The sequence below is a fragment of the Astatotilapia calliptera genome, chromosome 11 (assembly GCF_900246225.1).
Source record: "Astatotilapia calliptera chromosome 11, fAstCal1.2, whole genome shotgun sequence".
In the NCBI taxonomy this organism is placed as follows: domain Eukaryota; kingdom Metazoa; phylum Chordata; class Actinopteri; order Cichliformes; family Cichlidae; genus Astatotilapia; species Astatotilapia calliptera.
Window position 1 is genome coordinate 22,783,511 of NC_039312.1, and position 16,635 is coordinate 22,800,145.

The window sequence follows — 16,635 nt, forward strand, 5'->3', positions numbered from 1 at the left end:
GAATGTCATGCTGCGTTCAAGTGCCGTGCGGGAAAAGTAGCTTTTCCCTGGATGAACCCGTTAGTGAGGACAACAGATATGAAGTGAAGCAATCGACAGCCTTGTGTTATTTTCACTCCTTCTAATTAAAGAAAAGATGTTATTTTTTCTTATTTATTTTTTCATGTTTTTCTGAGTTAGTTTCCAGAGTGTGTTCGTTTTTATTCCTTAAATAGTTTTAATGTTAGCTCTTCTTAAGTATATGTATTTAGGGCTGTGCAGGAATATCGGGAAACGATGCACCTTACCAATATGTAACACAACTACAGCTAACAAAAATATAAATAAACAGTTGCAAAAAAACATGTAGGGATTTTCTGTTTATCTACTCGTTTAAGATACTCGTTAACAACAGAGGAAGTTCATGGATGTAGTGAATGAGGACATGCACAAGGTTAGTGTGATGTAGGGTGGGTGGTCGAAATACGGTGAGATGAATGCAGATGGTACGCTTTAGCGACATCTAAAGGGAGCATCCGAAAGAGGCAGTTATTACATTTAAGTAGTCTTGTTTCGATCAAATTTCAGCATTGATATGAATAGTATTAGCCTTTATTTCACCTGAATCCTCTAAATGATCAGACCTACGGTACCTTATTTTTTCCAATCATAAGTATCTCGCTTCTGTTACTCAGTCATGACGGTCAACCATTTGATTGGCTGTGACGACACCAATCCCGCCCACCCACTCATTGACGGCTTGTTCAAAAAACGTTGTGATTGGTGAACACTCGGGGCAGTTTTAAAGTATTTGCATATCCGGCATGCACTGCGCTAAAAATGCCCTTTTTATACTTTTAAAGTATAACTTTCAAAGGGTTTCAGTTGATACATTGGCTGTACATGTATTTAAATATATTATAAATGAATATTTTTAAATATTTCCATTATTTCTGACATCGTATTTTGCACCTACAGAATCACACCGTAACAACAGTGTCTGTGCCTGGTGTTCTAGTACCGATAGGTCTCGATGTCGTATCAGGAATCTTTGCTCTTAGATATTTGTCTAGTAGGTTTCTCATAAAGAGAAGCCCTCACTCACGTGTGTAAAAGAAGCTCTGTAAGTCTATTCATGGCTAAGTAGAAGAACTCGTACCTCATCTAGAGCCTATTTTACTCTCATACTTCAATTTGTGTTATACTTAAAAGATACAGACGGGCTCAAGCAGCGTTGTCCAGCAAATAGTATTAATAAAATAACACACAAAAATATGCAACATAAGGTAAACATATGCGTTCTTCGGTAGCTCTGGTGGAATAAAATCTATATTGTGAGCCTCTTAGCTCTTGAACTCTTATCTGACTTCTCTTGTAAAACTACGTGATTTTTAAGACTGTTTAATGTCACTGTTTAAAATCTCCTTTGTGTACGAGTGATCTGTGCCTGTGAGTAGTAACCGCCCGCCTTTTGATTGGCCATAGTGACACAAGTCCCACCCACTTCGAGAAGACTTCGTGATTGGTGAAAGTCACTGGCGCTTTATACCACCATAACAACAGTGTCTGTGCCTGGCGTCCTAGTACCAATAGATTTCAACTCAATGACAGGAATCTTTGCTCTTTGATATTTGTCTAGCAGGTTTCTCATAAAGAGAGGCCCTCTTACGTGTTTAAAGAAAGCTAAATTGACATCTGATCTTTCATAAAAAGCAGCTTAAAGTTGTCTGTAGAGTTATTACTGAGTCCCATAACTAGTTTCTCTTTCACTTTAATTTCATTTCGGATTACACTTATTTACGCTCAAACAGCGTTGTCCAGCAAAAAATATCGATAAAATAACACGCTTCACTGAAAACTTAAAGTGAACATGCGTATTCTTCAGTAGCCCTGCAGGAATAAAATCTATAGCTAATGTGAGCCTAACTCTTATCTGACTGCTCTCGTAAAACTACGTGATCTGTTTAATGTCACTGTTTAATGTTGTAGGCCAGTGTTAAAGAGGCTTCAAAAACCAAAAAGAATTCCTCTGAAAATGATCAGGTCCAAGGTCCTGAAGCAACTATTCTAGTTACATTTTAGTGTGAGACTAAAATTACAGTAGTAATGAAATTACAACTCTTATAAAAGGTTATAAAAATGAGACAAGACACAGAAATAGTCTCTAAACCATTTTAAATTTATTTTGTTTCCTTACAGCTTTCCACTCCTGTCCCTTTTCTTTGGGACAAAATATAACCAAGTAAAAAAAATAAAATAAAAATAATAATAAAGGAGAAGAAGGGAATGACATCTTCACACAAATATTTTGAATGAAAAAGGGGAAGAGGACTAAGTGTTGAGAGCTGGGGATGAAGAACTGGACCATCTGAATGGACTCGAACTCTAAACCGCTCGCATTGGCCTTGGCGTTGATTATGCTGATAAACACTGGCTTCGGGGAGCCTTTTCCCACAATGAAACCATCAATGTCCTTCTGGCCAGCAAGTTGAAAATCACTTTTGTGTACAAGTGATCTGTGCCTGTCGTTTGATTGGCCATAGTGATACAAGTCCCACCCCCTGCGTGACTACTTCTTGATTGGTGGAAGTCAGTGGCGCTTTATACCACCATAACAACAGTGTCTGTGCCTGGTGTTGTAGTGATTACAATGGGTAGGTTGAGAACAGGATTCTTAGCTCTTAGAAAGTTGTCTAGAAGGTTTCTCATAAAGAGAAGCCCCCCCCCCCCCCTTCTCTGTGTAAAGCAAAGCTGTTCCTGTATGTCCTCCCTCTTTACATCCGTGAATCTTCTTTGTGGTCTTTTTCTTTTCTGGCTGCTTGGCAGCTTTAAAATCTTAATTAAACTTATATCAAGAAAATCGAATCAAGAAACAGGAAAACTGTTACACAATAATATGATTTTGTCACTGTGTCAGTTAGTGATGGCCAAATGAAGCTTTCCGAAGCACTGGAGCTTGTATTGAAAAACGGTTCATTACTCGAAGCTTTTCAACACAGTCCTCTCCGGTGACATCTGGTGGTGAAAATTTTGAAGAGCAGCTTGAATCTGCAAAATAAAACGGACTGCTCAATTATCAGTGCTCACTCAAGAGTGGAGTTCTCTCTGATATTGGGCCACCGTTCCGTTGCTTTGAACATGTAATTGGTTTTGTTTTCTCGATTGGGGGGGCTGAAAAAAATGTAATGCGTATTTGCGTAATACATTTTGATCAATAAACTTTCCCTATTTAAACATGCACTATGGTGTGGCCTTTCTTTGCTCATAACTCCTTGATGTTGGTAAATACAATAAGTGAGCAATATATATAATATACATATGAGAATGCACAGCACATTATGGAGTATGCCCCTGCTGTGAAGTCCTGCCTCCATCTACTTGTCGTTTAATCACTGGACAGCTGGACAGGTTCATACAAAATATTAGATTAGGCCAATTGTCCTATACATATTTTTGACTTAGGGGTGGGATTGATTGTGAACTGGAAAGGGAAAATGCTTAGGAAGCTGATTTGTAGAATCATTTTGATTCGATACAGGATCCGATTCAATTTGATTGGAATCTGGAAAGTTTTGCCTCAGTCAGAAATATTACAATTCTGGTCATGTATCAGTATATATCCATAATTTCGTATCTATTAAAAGAAAGCTGACACATGTGAGACTTAATTAGAGATGTAAACAGAGAGTTATGAAACCTGCAGCTGCAGAAGCCAGCGAAAAAAAAAGAGGCAAACACAGCGCGGACCCGACGACACACCAAAATCTGATTCTGACGTGTCGGGTCCGCGCTCTGTGTTCACGTTTGTATGCAGAATCCGTAAACCTGCTCCCAGTTACTGTTTTAGCTGTATGGTGTTTGACGACATGTTGTGAGGTTTAACCTGAGATGCTGGCGTTTCAGGCATAATAACGTTAATTTACAAATCGACACGGGATTTTAATGAATCAATATCACTTTATTCAATTTAGCATGGATTGTAATCAGAAAAGCGATAATCAAAACCCACCCCTAATCAAGAACTTGCAAAGTAAAAACATGATCAATGTAAGGTAGCCCTTTTGTTATTTACATTTAAAAAGAGGATTAGTGTTACTGTGCGCTGGCTGAGTCTGTTTCTTTTCTTAGAAATAGTTTCTCCTGCCCTGGAGAAAATCCACTTGCATGGAACAGAAGAGGCTGTGGAGTGCAGGAACCACACTGCAAGTTGGTAGATATGCAGGTATTCCTGGGTCCTGCAGACTATCACCTAAAAACAATAAACAAAATGATTTTCTAAACTGTGTAGCAATGTAATGTACGTATAGTGTCAAATACATTTTTGTAGTCTTCATTAGCTTTAATTCACATGGAAGTGTTCCTAAAGTCATATGCTGTAATGATATTTACATTATGAAAACATGATTTTGGACATTTCAAGTTTTTCACTTCGGCAGATAAAATGAATTGAGCAAAATCAACTCAAAATATTCCCACACGCCAGAACGTCCTCTCTTCCTCGCTGGCTCCATATCTGTCAGTGGAATGATAACCTCGTCGCTATCTGTCACCATCAACACACTCCACGAATCCCGTGGATGATTCACTTCCTTATATCCGTTTGAATCAGGTACCGAAGCAGTTACGTGCGTAATGAAGCTTCGGACGTCACTGGTCACGTGACTTTTGCCAAACGAAGCAAGCCTCGACACAGTGCTTCTGAACCAGTGTGTTGTTTTTTTTCGACACACGCTCCGGAGCGTCAGCTTCAAGCGGGCCATCACTAGTGTCAGTATAGTGTTGGCATCCTAACCTTTAACTGCCCCCTTCTTCTTCTTCTTCTTGGTTTATGTGCACCACCACCACCACTTACTGCACTGGAGTGCCATATGGCCATATGTTTGGAACACCGTGTCTCCAAGAAGACCTTCCACAGTAAAAGCAATCTTCAGTTCCTTAATAATTCCCTTTCCTACCGATGAATCCACATTTACTTATAAAAAGTGTTATTTTATTAATATTTTTGTTAACCAACACGGTTTGAGCGAGGTCTGTATTCCAAAGTGCAACAAGCCTGACACTGTAGCAATACATTTTGCATATTCAGGTTCACTGCAGTGCATGCAGTAGTCTGATTTCCTGTTCACCGATAAACTGCACTCATTTCCTTCCACACCTACATGTTTTGTACACTGTAAAATCTTTGCAAACTGTGCTATAGTTCCCATTTAACATCTAATCTGCATGTTTACCTTATCTAACACTCATGAGTGCTGATAAACTATGATTAGCCTTATTCCTTTTGTTGCATTTCACATGTACAAGTCATTGGATTATATGATAAACACCTAAGGAGATATATATGAGTGTGTGTGTATATATGTGTATATATATATATATATATATATATATATATATATATATATATATATATATATATATATATATATAAAAAAAAAAAAACACCCAGCACGCCCCTGCGGGCGGTTTATCCTTCAAGCTCGGGTCCTCTACCAGAGGCCTGGGAGCTTGAGGGTCCTGCGCAGTATCTTAGCTGTTCCCAGGACTGCGCTCTTCTGGACAGAGATCTCCGATGTTATTCCCGGGATCTGCTGGAGCCACTCGCCTAGCTTGGGAGTCACGGCACCTAGTGCTCCGATTACCACGGGGACCACCGTTACCTTCACCCTCCACATCCTCTCGAGCTCTTCTCTGAGCCCTTGGTATTTCTCCAGCTTCTCGTGTTCCTTCTTCCTGATATTGCTGTCATTCGGAACCGCTACATCGATCACTACGGCCGTCTTCTTCTGTTTGTCTACCACCACTATGTCCGGTTGGTTAGCCACCACCATTTTGTCCGTCTGTATCTGGAAGTCCCACAGGATCTTAGCTCGGTCATTCTCCACCACCCTTGGGGGCATCTCCCATTTTGACCTCGGGACTTCTAGGTTATACTCGGCACAGATGTTCCTGTACACTATGCCGGCCACTTGGTTATGGCGTTCCATGTATGCCTTGCCTGCTAGCATCTTGCACCCTGCTGTTATGTGCTGGATTGTCTCTGGGGCATCTTTACACAGCCTGCACCTGGGGTCTTTCCTGGTGTGATAGACCCCAGCCTCTATGGATCTTGTACTCAGAGCTTGTTCTTGTGCTGCCATGATTAGTGCCTCTGTGCTGTCTTTCAGTCCAGCTTTGTCCAGCCACTGGTAGGATTTCTGGATATCAGCCACCTCCTCTATCTGCCGGTGGTACATACCGTGCAGGGGCCTGTCCTTCCATGATGGTTCCTCGTCTCCCTCCTCTTTCTTGGGTTTCTGCTGCCTGAGGTATTCACTGAGCACTCGGTCAGTTGGGGCCATGTTCCCAATGTATTCTTGGATGTTCCTTGTCTCATCCTGGACTGTGGTGCTGACACTCACCAGTCCCCGGCCCCCTTCCTTCCGCTTAGCGTACAGCCTCAGGGTGCTGGACTTGGGGTGAAACCCTCCATGCATGGTCAGGAGCTTTCTTGTCTTTATGTCAGTGGCTTCTATCTCCTCCTTTGGCCAGCCTATCACCCCAGCAGGGTGCCTGATCACGGGCAGGGCGTACGTGTTGATGGCCCGGATCTTGTTCTTACCATTCAGCTGACTCCTCAGGACTTGCCTGACCCTCTGCAGGTACTTGGTGGTTGCAGCCTTTCTAGCGGCCTCTTCATGGTTCCCATTTGCCTGCGGGATCCCCAGGTACTTGTAACTGTCCTCTATGTCTGCAATGTTGCCTTCTGGTAGTTCAATCCCCTCAGTTCTGACTACCTTCCCTCTCTTTGTTACCATCCGACTACACTTCTCCAGTCCGAACGACATTCCAATGTCATTGCTGTATAGCCTGGTAGTGTGGATCAGTGAATCGATGTCTCGTTCACTCTTGGCATACAGCTTGATGTCATCCATGTACAGGAGGTGGCTGACAACTGCTCCGTTCCGTAGTCGGTATCCGTAGCCAGTCTTGTTAATGATCTCACTGAGGGGGTTCAGGCCTATGCAGAACAGCAGTGGGGACAGAGCATCTCCTTGGTAGATCCCGCACTTGATGGTGACTTGTGCTATGGGCTTGGAGTTGGCCTCTAGTGTTGTACGCCACATCCCCATTGAGTTCCTGATGAAGGCTCTTAGGGTCCCATTGATCTTGTACAATTCTAGGCATTCCAGTATCCAGCTGTGGGGCATTGAGTCATAGGCCTTCTTGTAATCAATCCAGGCAGTGCACAGGTTGGTCAGTCTGGTCTTGCAGTCTCGGCTGACTGTTCTGTCTACCAGTAGCTGGTGTTTTGCGCCTCTGGTATTCTTGCCAATTCCTTTCTGTGTCCCGCTCATGTATTGACCCATGTGCCTGTTCATCTTAGCCGATATGATGCCTGACAGGAGCTTCCATGTAGTACTGAGGCAGGTTATTGGTCGGTAGTTGGAAGGGACCGGTCCCTTCTTGGGGTCCTTGGGGATCAGGACCGTCCGGCCTTCAGTTAGCCATTCCGGGTGTCTCTCGTTAACTAGCAGCTGGTTCATTTGTGCTGCCAGACGCTCGTGGAGTGCAGTCAGCTTCTTCAGCCAGTAGGCGTGAACCATGTCGGGCCCTGGTGCTGTCCAACTCTTCATACTGGAGACCCTTTCTTGGATATCTGCCACTATGATGGTTACTGGACCCTGTTCAGGGAGGTCGCTGTGGTCTGCCCTCAGATCCACTAGCCACTGAGCATTGCCGTTATGGGTTGCATCCTTCTCCCATATGCTCTTCCAGTATTGCTCCGTCTCCAGCCTTGGTGGTGCTGTTCTCTTATTATTGTTCCCTTGCCACTGAGAGTACACCTTTGCTGGTTCTGTGGAGAACAGCTGGTTTATTCTCCTGCCTTCTATCTCTCTGGTGTACCTCCTCAAGCGGCTGGCCAAGGCTGTGAGTCTTTGCTTGGCAGTTTCCAAGGCCTCAGGTATGGACAGCTTGCTGTATTTCTTAGGCACCTTATTTGTCGCACCTTTCTGCAACTCCGTTAGTTGGCTAACCTCCCTCCGTGCTACTTTGATCTTGCCCTCTAGCCTCCTTCTCCATGGAGGGTACTGCCCCTTGTGGCTGTTCAACTTGTAGCCAAGCATCTCACTGATCACTGCTGCCGTATTGTAGATCAGCTTGTTAGTGTCGGTAATCGTGGTTGTAGGTATTGCCTGTAGTGCTGCATTAACATCATCTAGCAGACCTTCTGAGGGTACTTCACGTAATCTTGGTAACCGGCTACGGGGGATCCAGGTTTCAAGCTTGGCCATGATCCCATTTTTCAGGTCAGTTCCTCTCGCACTCAACGATCCTTCTCCACATATATATATATATATATATATACACACATATATGTGTATATATATATATATATATATATATACACACATATATGTATATATATATATGTGTGTATATATGTATATCTCTGTAGTGTTTATTGACAATGTGACTGCTGATAAAATTAGCAGTAACACTGGTTCCTTCCTTGACTTAGCTGCTGTTTTTATATCTGAGCTTCAACTTCAAAAATAAAAAAAAGCATTCCTCTGAAAATGGTCAGGTACAAGGCAACTAGTCTGAACCAGTCTGAGACTAAAATGAATACTGTTATGAAAGGATTTAAAAATGAGACAAGACACTGAAATAGTATTTAAATCATTTATATTTATTATGTTTCCTTACAGCTTTCCACCCCTATCCCATGTCTTTGTGACAAAATATATAATCAAATAAAAAATGTTTTTAAATAATAAAGGAAAAGGAGGGAATGTCATCATCACAAATACTTTAAATGAAAAAGGGAAAGAGGACTAAGTGCTGAGAGAGAGGGATGCAGAACTGAACCGTCTGAATGGAGTTGGACTCTAATCCAATCACACTGCAGTTGTCCACATTTTATGCCTTAGCGTTGATGATGTCAATGAACTCTGGCTTCAGGGAGCCTTTGCCCACAATGAAACCATCAATGTCCTTCTGGGCGGCAAGTTCTCTGCAGGTATCACCTCTCACTGAACCTGAGAAGAAGAAGCGATGTGTGAGAAGAGATCAACGTGGGACTCAAAGCAAAACAGCTACCCAGCACAGCACTGACCTCCGTAGATGATCCTTACAGAGTTGGCTACCGCCTCAGACACGTTGTTCTTCAGCCACTCCCTCACTTTGGCATGAATCTGCTGCACCTGATATATCACACAGGAGACATTATGTTAGAAACGGTAAACACAATATGTTAAATATTCAGTGATTTGTAATATTTACGTGTTGAGGAGAGGCAGCGTTCCCAGTGCCAATGGCCCACCCAGCCTCATAGGCCAGCACGACCTTGTTCCAGTCCTTTACGTTGTCTGTTAAAGAGACATGCGATCTTTATATTATTGTAGGGTCTTGACATTACAGTATAAAGTGCCTTTAGGCAACCGTTGTTGTGATTTGGTGGCAATAAAAATACATTTTATTTTGAATTTTATTGTGAACCAAATTGATAAAACTTGCCTATAACAATTCAACATTCCAGCTCTCATGTGCACATAAAAACCCAGTGACAGTGTGAGGAGCTGCATACCTGCGATGGCTTTCATCTGAGCAAAGATGACCTGATCTGTGATGCCTTTCTCCTTCTCTTCCCGCGTCTCTCCGATGCAGACGATCACACCGAGATCGTTCTCCTGAGCGTGAGCTACCTTCTGGCCAATGAACTAACAGCACAGGAGGCAATGAAACATGTTTTGTGTGTTTTACTTGTTTTGAGGAATTCAGTTCTTTACATTTGCAGGTGAAAAACTAAATGAACAGGATAAATTTATCTGTAGTTACCTCATTACTCTCTCCAAAGATGTGGCGCCTTGTAGAGTGTCCCAGGACCACCCAGTCCATACCACAGTCCTTGATCATTGCAGGGCTGGAAGACCAGAAGCATTCCCATGAAGATAAACTGATTATTTTCTTTTTTTCATTGATAAACAGTATTATGACCCAGTCATTAGTTGTATTTGACTGTGATGGATGGTTGTCCTAACTTTGTGAGGATAGTGATTTTCACAAGGTTGAGTTTCAAGGATAAGAGATTGAGCAAAACATGATAAAGTCCCACTTGGAAGTGGATTTGAACATGTTAGCCGTCACCATCGTGGTCATATATAAATGCATACAGTGTTGAATTGTGAGTCACAAGGTATTTAAGTCCTAACCCATACCTTGGTTGGCTGTAGGTAGAGCAGGTCATCTACTAATTGAAAGGTTGGTGTTTCAATCTGCTAATACCCCTGATATTAAGCCCAAGTTTCTCTCTGATGAATCAGAATGTGTGTGAATGTTCGATAGAAAGCACTCACATAGAAAAAGTGCTGCATGAGTGGGTGAATAAAGTGCTTTTAGTGCTCAGGTAGCGTAGAAGAGCACTATATAAGAACCAGTTTATTTACCGTTATTATATTTGTGTAAATGGAGCTAAAATGTATAAAAGGAAACATCATGCTGTGATGCTCTGCTTTTCCTAAGATCCAGAATTTGGATACAGACTTTTAGCACCCATAGCTAGCACCATGATACCAAATAACCCTTAAGCAGAATAAAGTGCACTGTGTACCTGATCTCTCCAGTGAAGCCACCACTGGGAACTATGTAGCAGTTCTGAGCAGCCACGCTGAACTTGGGATCCAGTTTGGACCTTGTTAGTTCCAGATAGATGGCTGGAGCAGCACACACCACCTCTATTTAAAGAGAGAGAGAGAGAAAACACAATACTTAGGTTACAGATATGTAGTCCATTTATTTATCAGGGCACAAACACAGTAAATATTAAAACTAAATATTACAATATTTACGACCGTGAACTAGCTGGAGTTTGACACTTCCTTTTGGTTCTTCAGAGAAACAGTGGTCATTAGTAATGTGGTTGTGATGGCTCAACATAAAGCTGCATCTCTTGACATCTGATTAGGAAAAGGCAGCCGAAGAAAAACTAAACTAAACGACGTCACTCTTGACGTTGGTCTGCAATAACTGTTTGTGTGCAGTTCGTCCCACAGTGTTGCTAAACGACCAGCTGCTGTATTTCACAGGGAGAGAAAAGAGAGAGAGCTAACTTCACTCAGAGATGGAGAAAGATTTAGGAAGACGGATGAATAGGAGAGGAAGAAGGTAAGGATTGTTCAGTTGCACTTGATAAAGTGCAGAATTAAAGCTTTCATGCGATGTCGTAATTTTAATCACATAGTTGATATTCCTGCAAAACAAACTAAGCTATGCTCACTCTGTTATTCAAATGTTGCATGAAAATGCTGGGTAGTTTGTATGCTTACATCTTGTTGAATTCAGTTGTGTAAATCCACAAAGACCTGTAGGTCAGCTGATCACTGCGTGCATACTAAGGAAATCTACTGAATCTACTTGAGTACATTTCAGAGCCTGTACCTTTTCACTTTTACTTGACTAAAAAAGTTGCTTCTGTACTTCAACTTTTATTGGAGTATTTTTTAACATGGGTATACTGCTTCAGTTAAATCATTTAAGTCTTTAAATACTGACCAGTCAGTATATACCATGCATCCCTGTGACATGGAAGTGCCTTCTCCATACCAGACCTTGACTTCTCTTCTTATCAGTTTCCCTCCATTAGTATAGGCTTGTACACAGTGAAGAGGGACTGAAGCCTGTGCATTTGCTTTGGGATGTATTGTTGTTTTTTAATGGCTTATAACATTGGAATATAATGAAAGTGCTTTTATAAGTAAAGTGGGAATTGTTATGTTAAGCATTTGACCTATAGACCCATTTGTGTTGACCTATGTATACAGGTTAAGTTTTATTTTGGCAGTGAAACATGTTTTTATGTCATATATGTCAAGTAATTGCTTCTTACTGCAACACTGGCATAATAGCCATTATTTCTGACCCTATGGTTGACCTTGATCATAAACCTGTCAACAAGGGCATGAATAATGAATATGGATGATAATGTCTGGGAAGATTTTTTTCACGCGCTACTGTCATATCTTAGATTTCATTCAAGTCAGTTAATAGTCAAATTTAAGTGAGTTTGTGAGTGTGAGAAGTTTCAGTAAAGGCTGTGATACAGGGATCCCATTTGCATTTCATTGGAGCAACTAAACACTGACGATGATCACAGACAGGTTTCAATCTCACATAGAAAAAAATCAGATATGTTATTTTAGATGTTACGTGATAACACCATAACAAAACTGTCAGCGGCTGGTTTCATACTGGATCAGGAGTCTTTGCTTTTAGATGTTTGTTTAGAAGTTTGCTGTTCCATCATTATCATTATAAATTGTTATTAGTTTCCACCTTTGATGTGGTATTATTGAAAAAGTTCATTTCTGGTCTTCGGCTTTTCACACGACAATATTAAAAGTGAGTGCTTTTCCTTTTCTGCTTTTACACAAACACTTTTTCATTTAAAGCAAAGCTTTTAAATTCAGGCTACACAAAATGTCTCGTGTAGATGACTTAGTGACATCGAACCACAGAACTGGTTTTAATAAACAGGGATTTTTTCTTATTTTTAGCACATAAACACAACTTGTTATAGGTATGTAGCAGCTAAAGTATGTATTTCTGGTTATTGTTTTGACTCACATTTGTCACTATGGGCAACTTCAACAAACAGTAATTGCTTCACCTTAATTACCTGGTCACGCCTCAGGTGGCATGGAAAGAGAGAGGATGAGTAGTCCTCAGATATTTTCTGTTGATCCTATTCTCATCACTCATGCATCACTGACTGATTGGAATGAAATGTTTGGTTTCTTTCCTGTTTGTTTGAATAAAATCATCATCCATCTAAGGAAGAATCCACTTTGTTGAATGAGTCACAGTAAAAAGCCCAACTTAGCCTCTCAGCGGCTTTTCTTAAAGGAAGTTTTCCTACAAGATGCTGCAGAAAACTGTATGTACAGATTGAAAACTTCCGAATATACACTCACTGGGAAGAGCTGGCCACAATTGTGCAAGGTGAAACAGCTGACAATGGATTGATGAAATATCGACCGTTACATGTTTGTGGAGGTGTGTTGTGCCATTGACTCAAGTTGCAGCTAATGATATTTCACAAGAATGCATCGTGAGAAACGCCCATGGACTAACGCTTAATAAATCATTTCCACGTAAAGCCTTGTAGCCTTTGATATCAATTGTTTCAAATATCTGATAAATAACCATAAGTAGTTTATCTTTGTTTCCTTGTATTGTGTTAATGATAAGATAGTACACACTTTTCTTTGAAAAAATAACCCAGTTTTAAAAGGTGAGTATATTTATAGCACAAAAACTTTTAGTGAACTCTGAAGAGCAAAACGAATGAATCAGTTGTTGGTTTCAATAACTGATTCATTCATTGTTGTTTAAAAACTTGTGGTCTGCTCATGAAAGAGCAACACCTTAACAACCAGCCTGACTTCAGTGTACTTTGCGTTTCCTCAGCAGACAGCTGCTGGCTGGACTGATGAAAAATTCTCCAGAGCTTTCCTCATCTTTCCTCACATTTTTAATGAGGTTTAAAATGACCTCAAAGTACTCCTGAACTTTTGCAGATGCTCCTGGCATTAAATGTGTCTGTGATTTTTTTCCCCGTTGAACTAAAGAGTAATTTTGACCATGGAGTTGTGACATGAATACAAGGAGAAAAGCTTAAATTAACTGAAAATAGTGCAACAAGTGTCTAAATGGTGAACCTTCAAATGGAGAAATAATATCAGAAGACAAATACGTTTTCTGTGATTTTCATTTAAAAATGAAATAAAGGGTTGAATGGAAAAAAAAAAGAAAAAAAAAGAAGACACATACCGACATTGGGGTCCAGCTTTGCAGTGTTCAGGGTCTGGATGAGCTCCCCGATGCTTTTCTTGCTGCCGTTCATCTTCCAGTTTCCACAAACAAAGAATTTTCTGGTCATGTTTGCAGGTCTTTGTGGATTTTTTTCTGAGGATTAAAACACTACAAAGCCAACAGGGGTCCTTCTCTTCTAGGGTAAGAGAGCAGCTCGGGGTATTTATTAATGCGAGAGATTTAACCCCTCCTCTTTCTCAGTGCCATTGGTTCATCCTGGCATGCCCATAAATGTAGTTGTACCTTATTTAGAGGAAGAGATGAGTTGTGTTATGATGTGCTCATGTGTCGTGTGGTAAATGGTCTTTTATAGCAAATGAGAGAGCATTTTCCATTTATTTTCACTTTTATTTCTAATAAATTCAGAGTTTCATTGTGAGACGGCATACGAATGGGTACCATGAGAGGAAGTGTGGCACTCTTTGAGGAAGTCAGGAGAGGTGAGGCAAGAGTGACAGATGACTTCAAGGTGAGGGTGGGCTTACATCACTGACCTTGCTCTGAGCCCCTTCTTGTTCGCACTGTTAATGGGTTGGTTGACACATGAGGTCAGGCAGGAGTCTCTGTGGACTGGCACATGTTCAATAATTGGTCAACAACCGTCTGAAGGGACAACTCCCTCTAGGTCTTGATGCATGCTGAATCATCCAGGTAAGGAAATCCCAAAGAGCTGATCCTGTTCACCTGGATTTAGTGTTTTCATAACATAACATAACATTTGCATAACGACTAAAACCAACATGACTAATATTGGGCAGAGAGGTCATGGTTAGTCAACCTCGCTGAAAACACTACGTTTAGATGAACAGAATAAACTTTTTGGGAACTTGAGTTTAAATACCTGGGAATCTCCAGCATTTGGTTTTAGAATTGAAGAAGCTTCTCGAATGCTAGGTGAAACATCTTCAAGACACTTAAAGAAGTCCACTCGGTTTTCTTTCCAAGCTCCTTAGATTCCCACGACCTGGATGACTGAGAACCTACACACACAAATTCTTTTTTATTGTTTTCTTCATCTTTCTTGATGATAATCCTCTTTGTTTTCTTTCAGCTGCTTTTTTTAGGGGTCACCAAAGTGAATCATCTGCCTCCATCTCTCCCTGCCTCCATCATCCTCTTCTGCCTGACCAACCCTCCTTCACTACTTCCATGGATCTTCTCCGTGGTCTTATTCTTTTTCTCCTGCACAGCAGCTCAGCGTCCAGTGTCCAATAAGATTGTCATCCAGCAGCTTTTGTCTTATTAATATGTTTCAGCCACTGAAAACCATACAAATACATCTACATGACATAATGCACATATTTGCACATATTCAACTCTGTATATTTTATATATTTTATTATTATTATTATTATTATTTTATTTTATTTTTTTACTATTTAATTTGTAAAAATGTGTATACACACACACACACACACACACACACACACACGTAGGAAAATATTTAGTATACACATCCAGAAATGCATACACTATTATATATTGTACATATATTTATTAGTTTCAGATTAGCCATTCTTGTATTTTGCTCGTTTGTGTTGTTGTGTTTGCACATCTCTGTTGCTTGTGGGGCTCGCACACAAGAATTTCACTCGCATGTGCTGTGCCAGTGTGCCTGCACATGTGATGTGACAATAAAAAGTGATTTGATTTGATTTGTGATTTGATTTAATGCTCTGACTTTTCTTTAAAAGTTACATAGATTATATCAGTGCTTTGTCATGAAATGAGTGAATCTGTGCATTTGGTAGAGCTGGGCGACATGACCTCAGATCACTTTGATGATTAGTTGAACATTTTAACTTGATCGTTAATGGGGTTTTTTTTTCTTGCCCTTCTTACCCTGGTTTCAGAGTATTAGGACCATGTTAAAAAAGAAACATTGAAGTGTTTCATTCATTTTGAGAATAAAGTGTTGAGAAAAGGGTGAACTGTCTCAGTCCTCGGGGGTTTCTCGGTATGTGTTTCTCTGTACATTCTTGTAAAATACCATTAGCTGCAACCTCATTTTTTTATACAACACACCTCCATTTTTACTACACAGTAATGTAACCATCAACATTGCATCCATTCACTGCCGGCAATTTCACGTTGCACCATTGCAGCCAACTCTTCTGGGATTGTGTGTTTTTTCTTTCTTTCTTAATAGATCCTTCACAGGCCTCGTATTTCTCACACAGCAGTTTATGTACAGAAAGAGAAAAATGAATCCCTTGGTACTAAAAACGATTCTGAAGCAAAATGTCTCAGACTCATCTACACAAGGTATTTTGTAGAGGGTGCAGCAGGTCGTGCACTAATTGGCAGTAGTTATTTCAACGTTATAGTCAAAATGAGAAATAAAAAACAATTTTTATCACTCAGCTGTTAAAGGCTAACGAGGCATTGTTGCTACCCTGCCAGGCAGGCGGGCAGACAGCATGGACACCAAAGTTCGTGACTTCAATAACTTGAGAATGAGGTGATTTTCAAACTGAAACCAAATCTCGGATGAGTTTGACCCCTGACCTTGGTCAAATTTTCTGAAAATCTTGTGAATACAGTAAATTGAGAAAGATTTCAGCTAGGATTTTCTAATTCATATCATAAGTGCATTTACTAAAAGTACTGGAAGAATTTGAATCTCAGTCACCTAAACCTCAAGATCAAGGTAAGAGATCAGGTTTTCTGAAAATCTCTTGAACATGATAACTTGAGAGATGTGGAACTTCAAATTCATACTGTAGGTACATTTACTAAAAAACCTCAAACAAATCTGATGCCAGTGACTTTGACCTCAAAGTCTGATTTTTGGGGGAAAAA

General features: G+C 40.6%; 1 protein-coding gene and 3 non-coding genes across 4 annotated transcripts; 3 read left to right on the forward strand and 1 right to left on the reverse strand.

The window, feature by feature from the left end:
• Window positions 1–1,022: 1,022 nt before the first annotated feature.
• LOC113032889 (U7 small nuclear RNA) lies at window positions 1,023–1,078 on the forward strand. The gene has a single exon (XR_003273961.1). It is a non-coding gene; the product is annotated as a U7 small nuclear RNA (small nuclear RNA).
• Window positions 1,079–1,588: 510 nt separating this feature from the next.
• LOC113032890 (U7 small nuclear RNA) lies at window positions 1,589–1,644 on the forward strand. The gene has a single exon (XR_003273962.1). It is a non-coding gene; the product is annotated as a U7 small nuclear RNA (small nuclear RNA).
• A 1,002-nt stretch (window positions 1,645–2,646) lies between these two features.
• Window positions 2,647–2,702, forward strand: LOC113032880 (U7 small nuclear RNA). The gene has a single exon (XR_003273952.1). It is a non-coding gene; the product is annotated as a U7 small nuclear RNA (small nuclear RNA).
• Window positions 2,703–8,632: 5,930 nt separating this feature from the next.
• On the reverse strand, window positions 8,633–13,958 carry LOC113031948 (triosephosphate isomerase B-like). Its single transcript, XM_026184510.1, has 7 exons — window positions 13,792–13,958; window positions 10,574–10,697; window positions 9,802–9,886; window positions 9,551–9,683; window positions 9,247–9,332; window positions 9,080–9,167; window positions 8,633–9,002 (listed from the first exon to the last, which is right to left on the reverse strand). The coding sequence occupies exons 1-7, from the start codon at window positions 13,898–13,900 to the stop codon at window positions 8,884–8,886; spliced, it is 744 nt and encodes a 247-aa protein (XP_026040295.1). The 5' UTR covers window positions 13,901–13,958; the 3' UTR covers window positions 8,633–8,883.
• Between the last annotated feature and the right edge of the window lie 2,677 nt (window positions 13,959–16,635).

Coding starts and splice junctions, on each gene's coding strand:
- LOC113031948 (XM_026184510.1), bottom strand. CDS start 13,900: ATGACCAGAAAATTCTTTGTTTGTGGAAACTGGAAGATGAACGGCAGC. Junction 9,333..9,550: donor TCAGATGAAAGCCATCGCAG/GTATGCAGCTCC, acceptor TCTCTTTAACAG/ACAACGTAAAGGACTGGAAC. Junction 9,168..9,246: donor ACGCTGCCTCTCCTCAACAC/GTAAATATTACA, acceptor GTGATATATCAG/GTGCAGCAGATTCATGCCAA.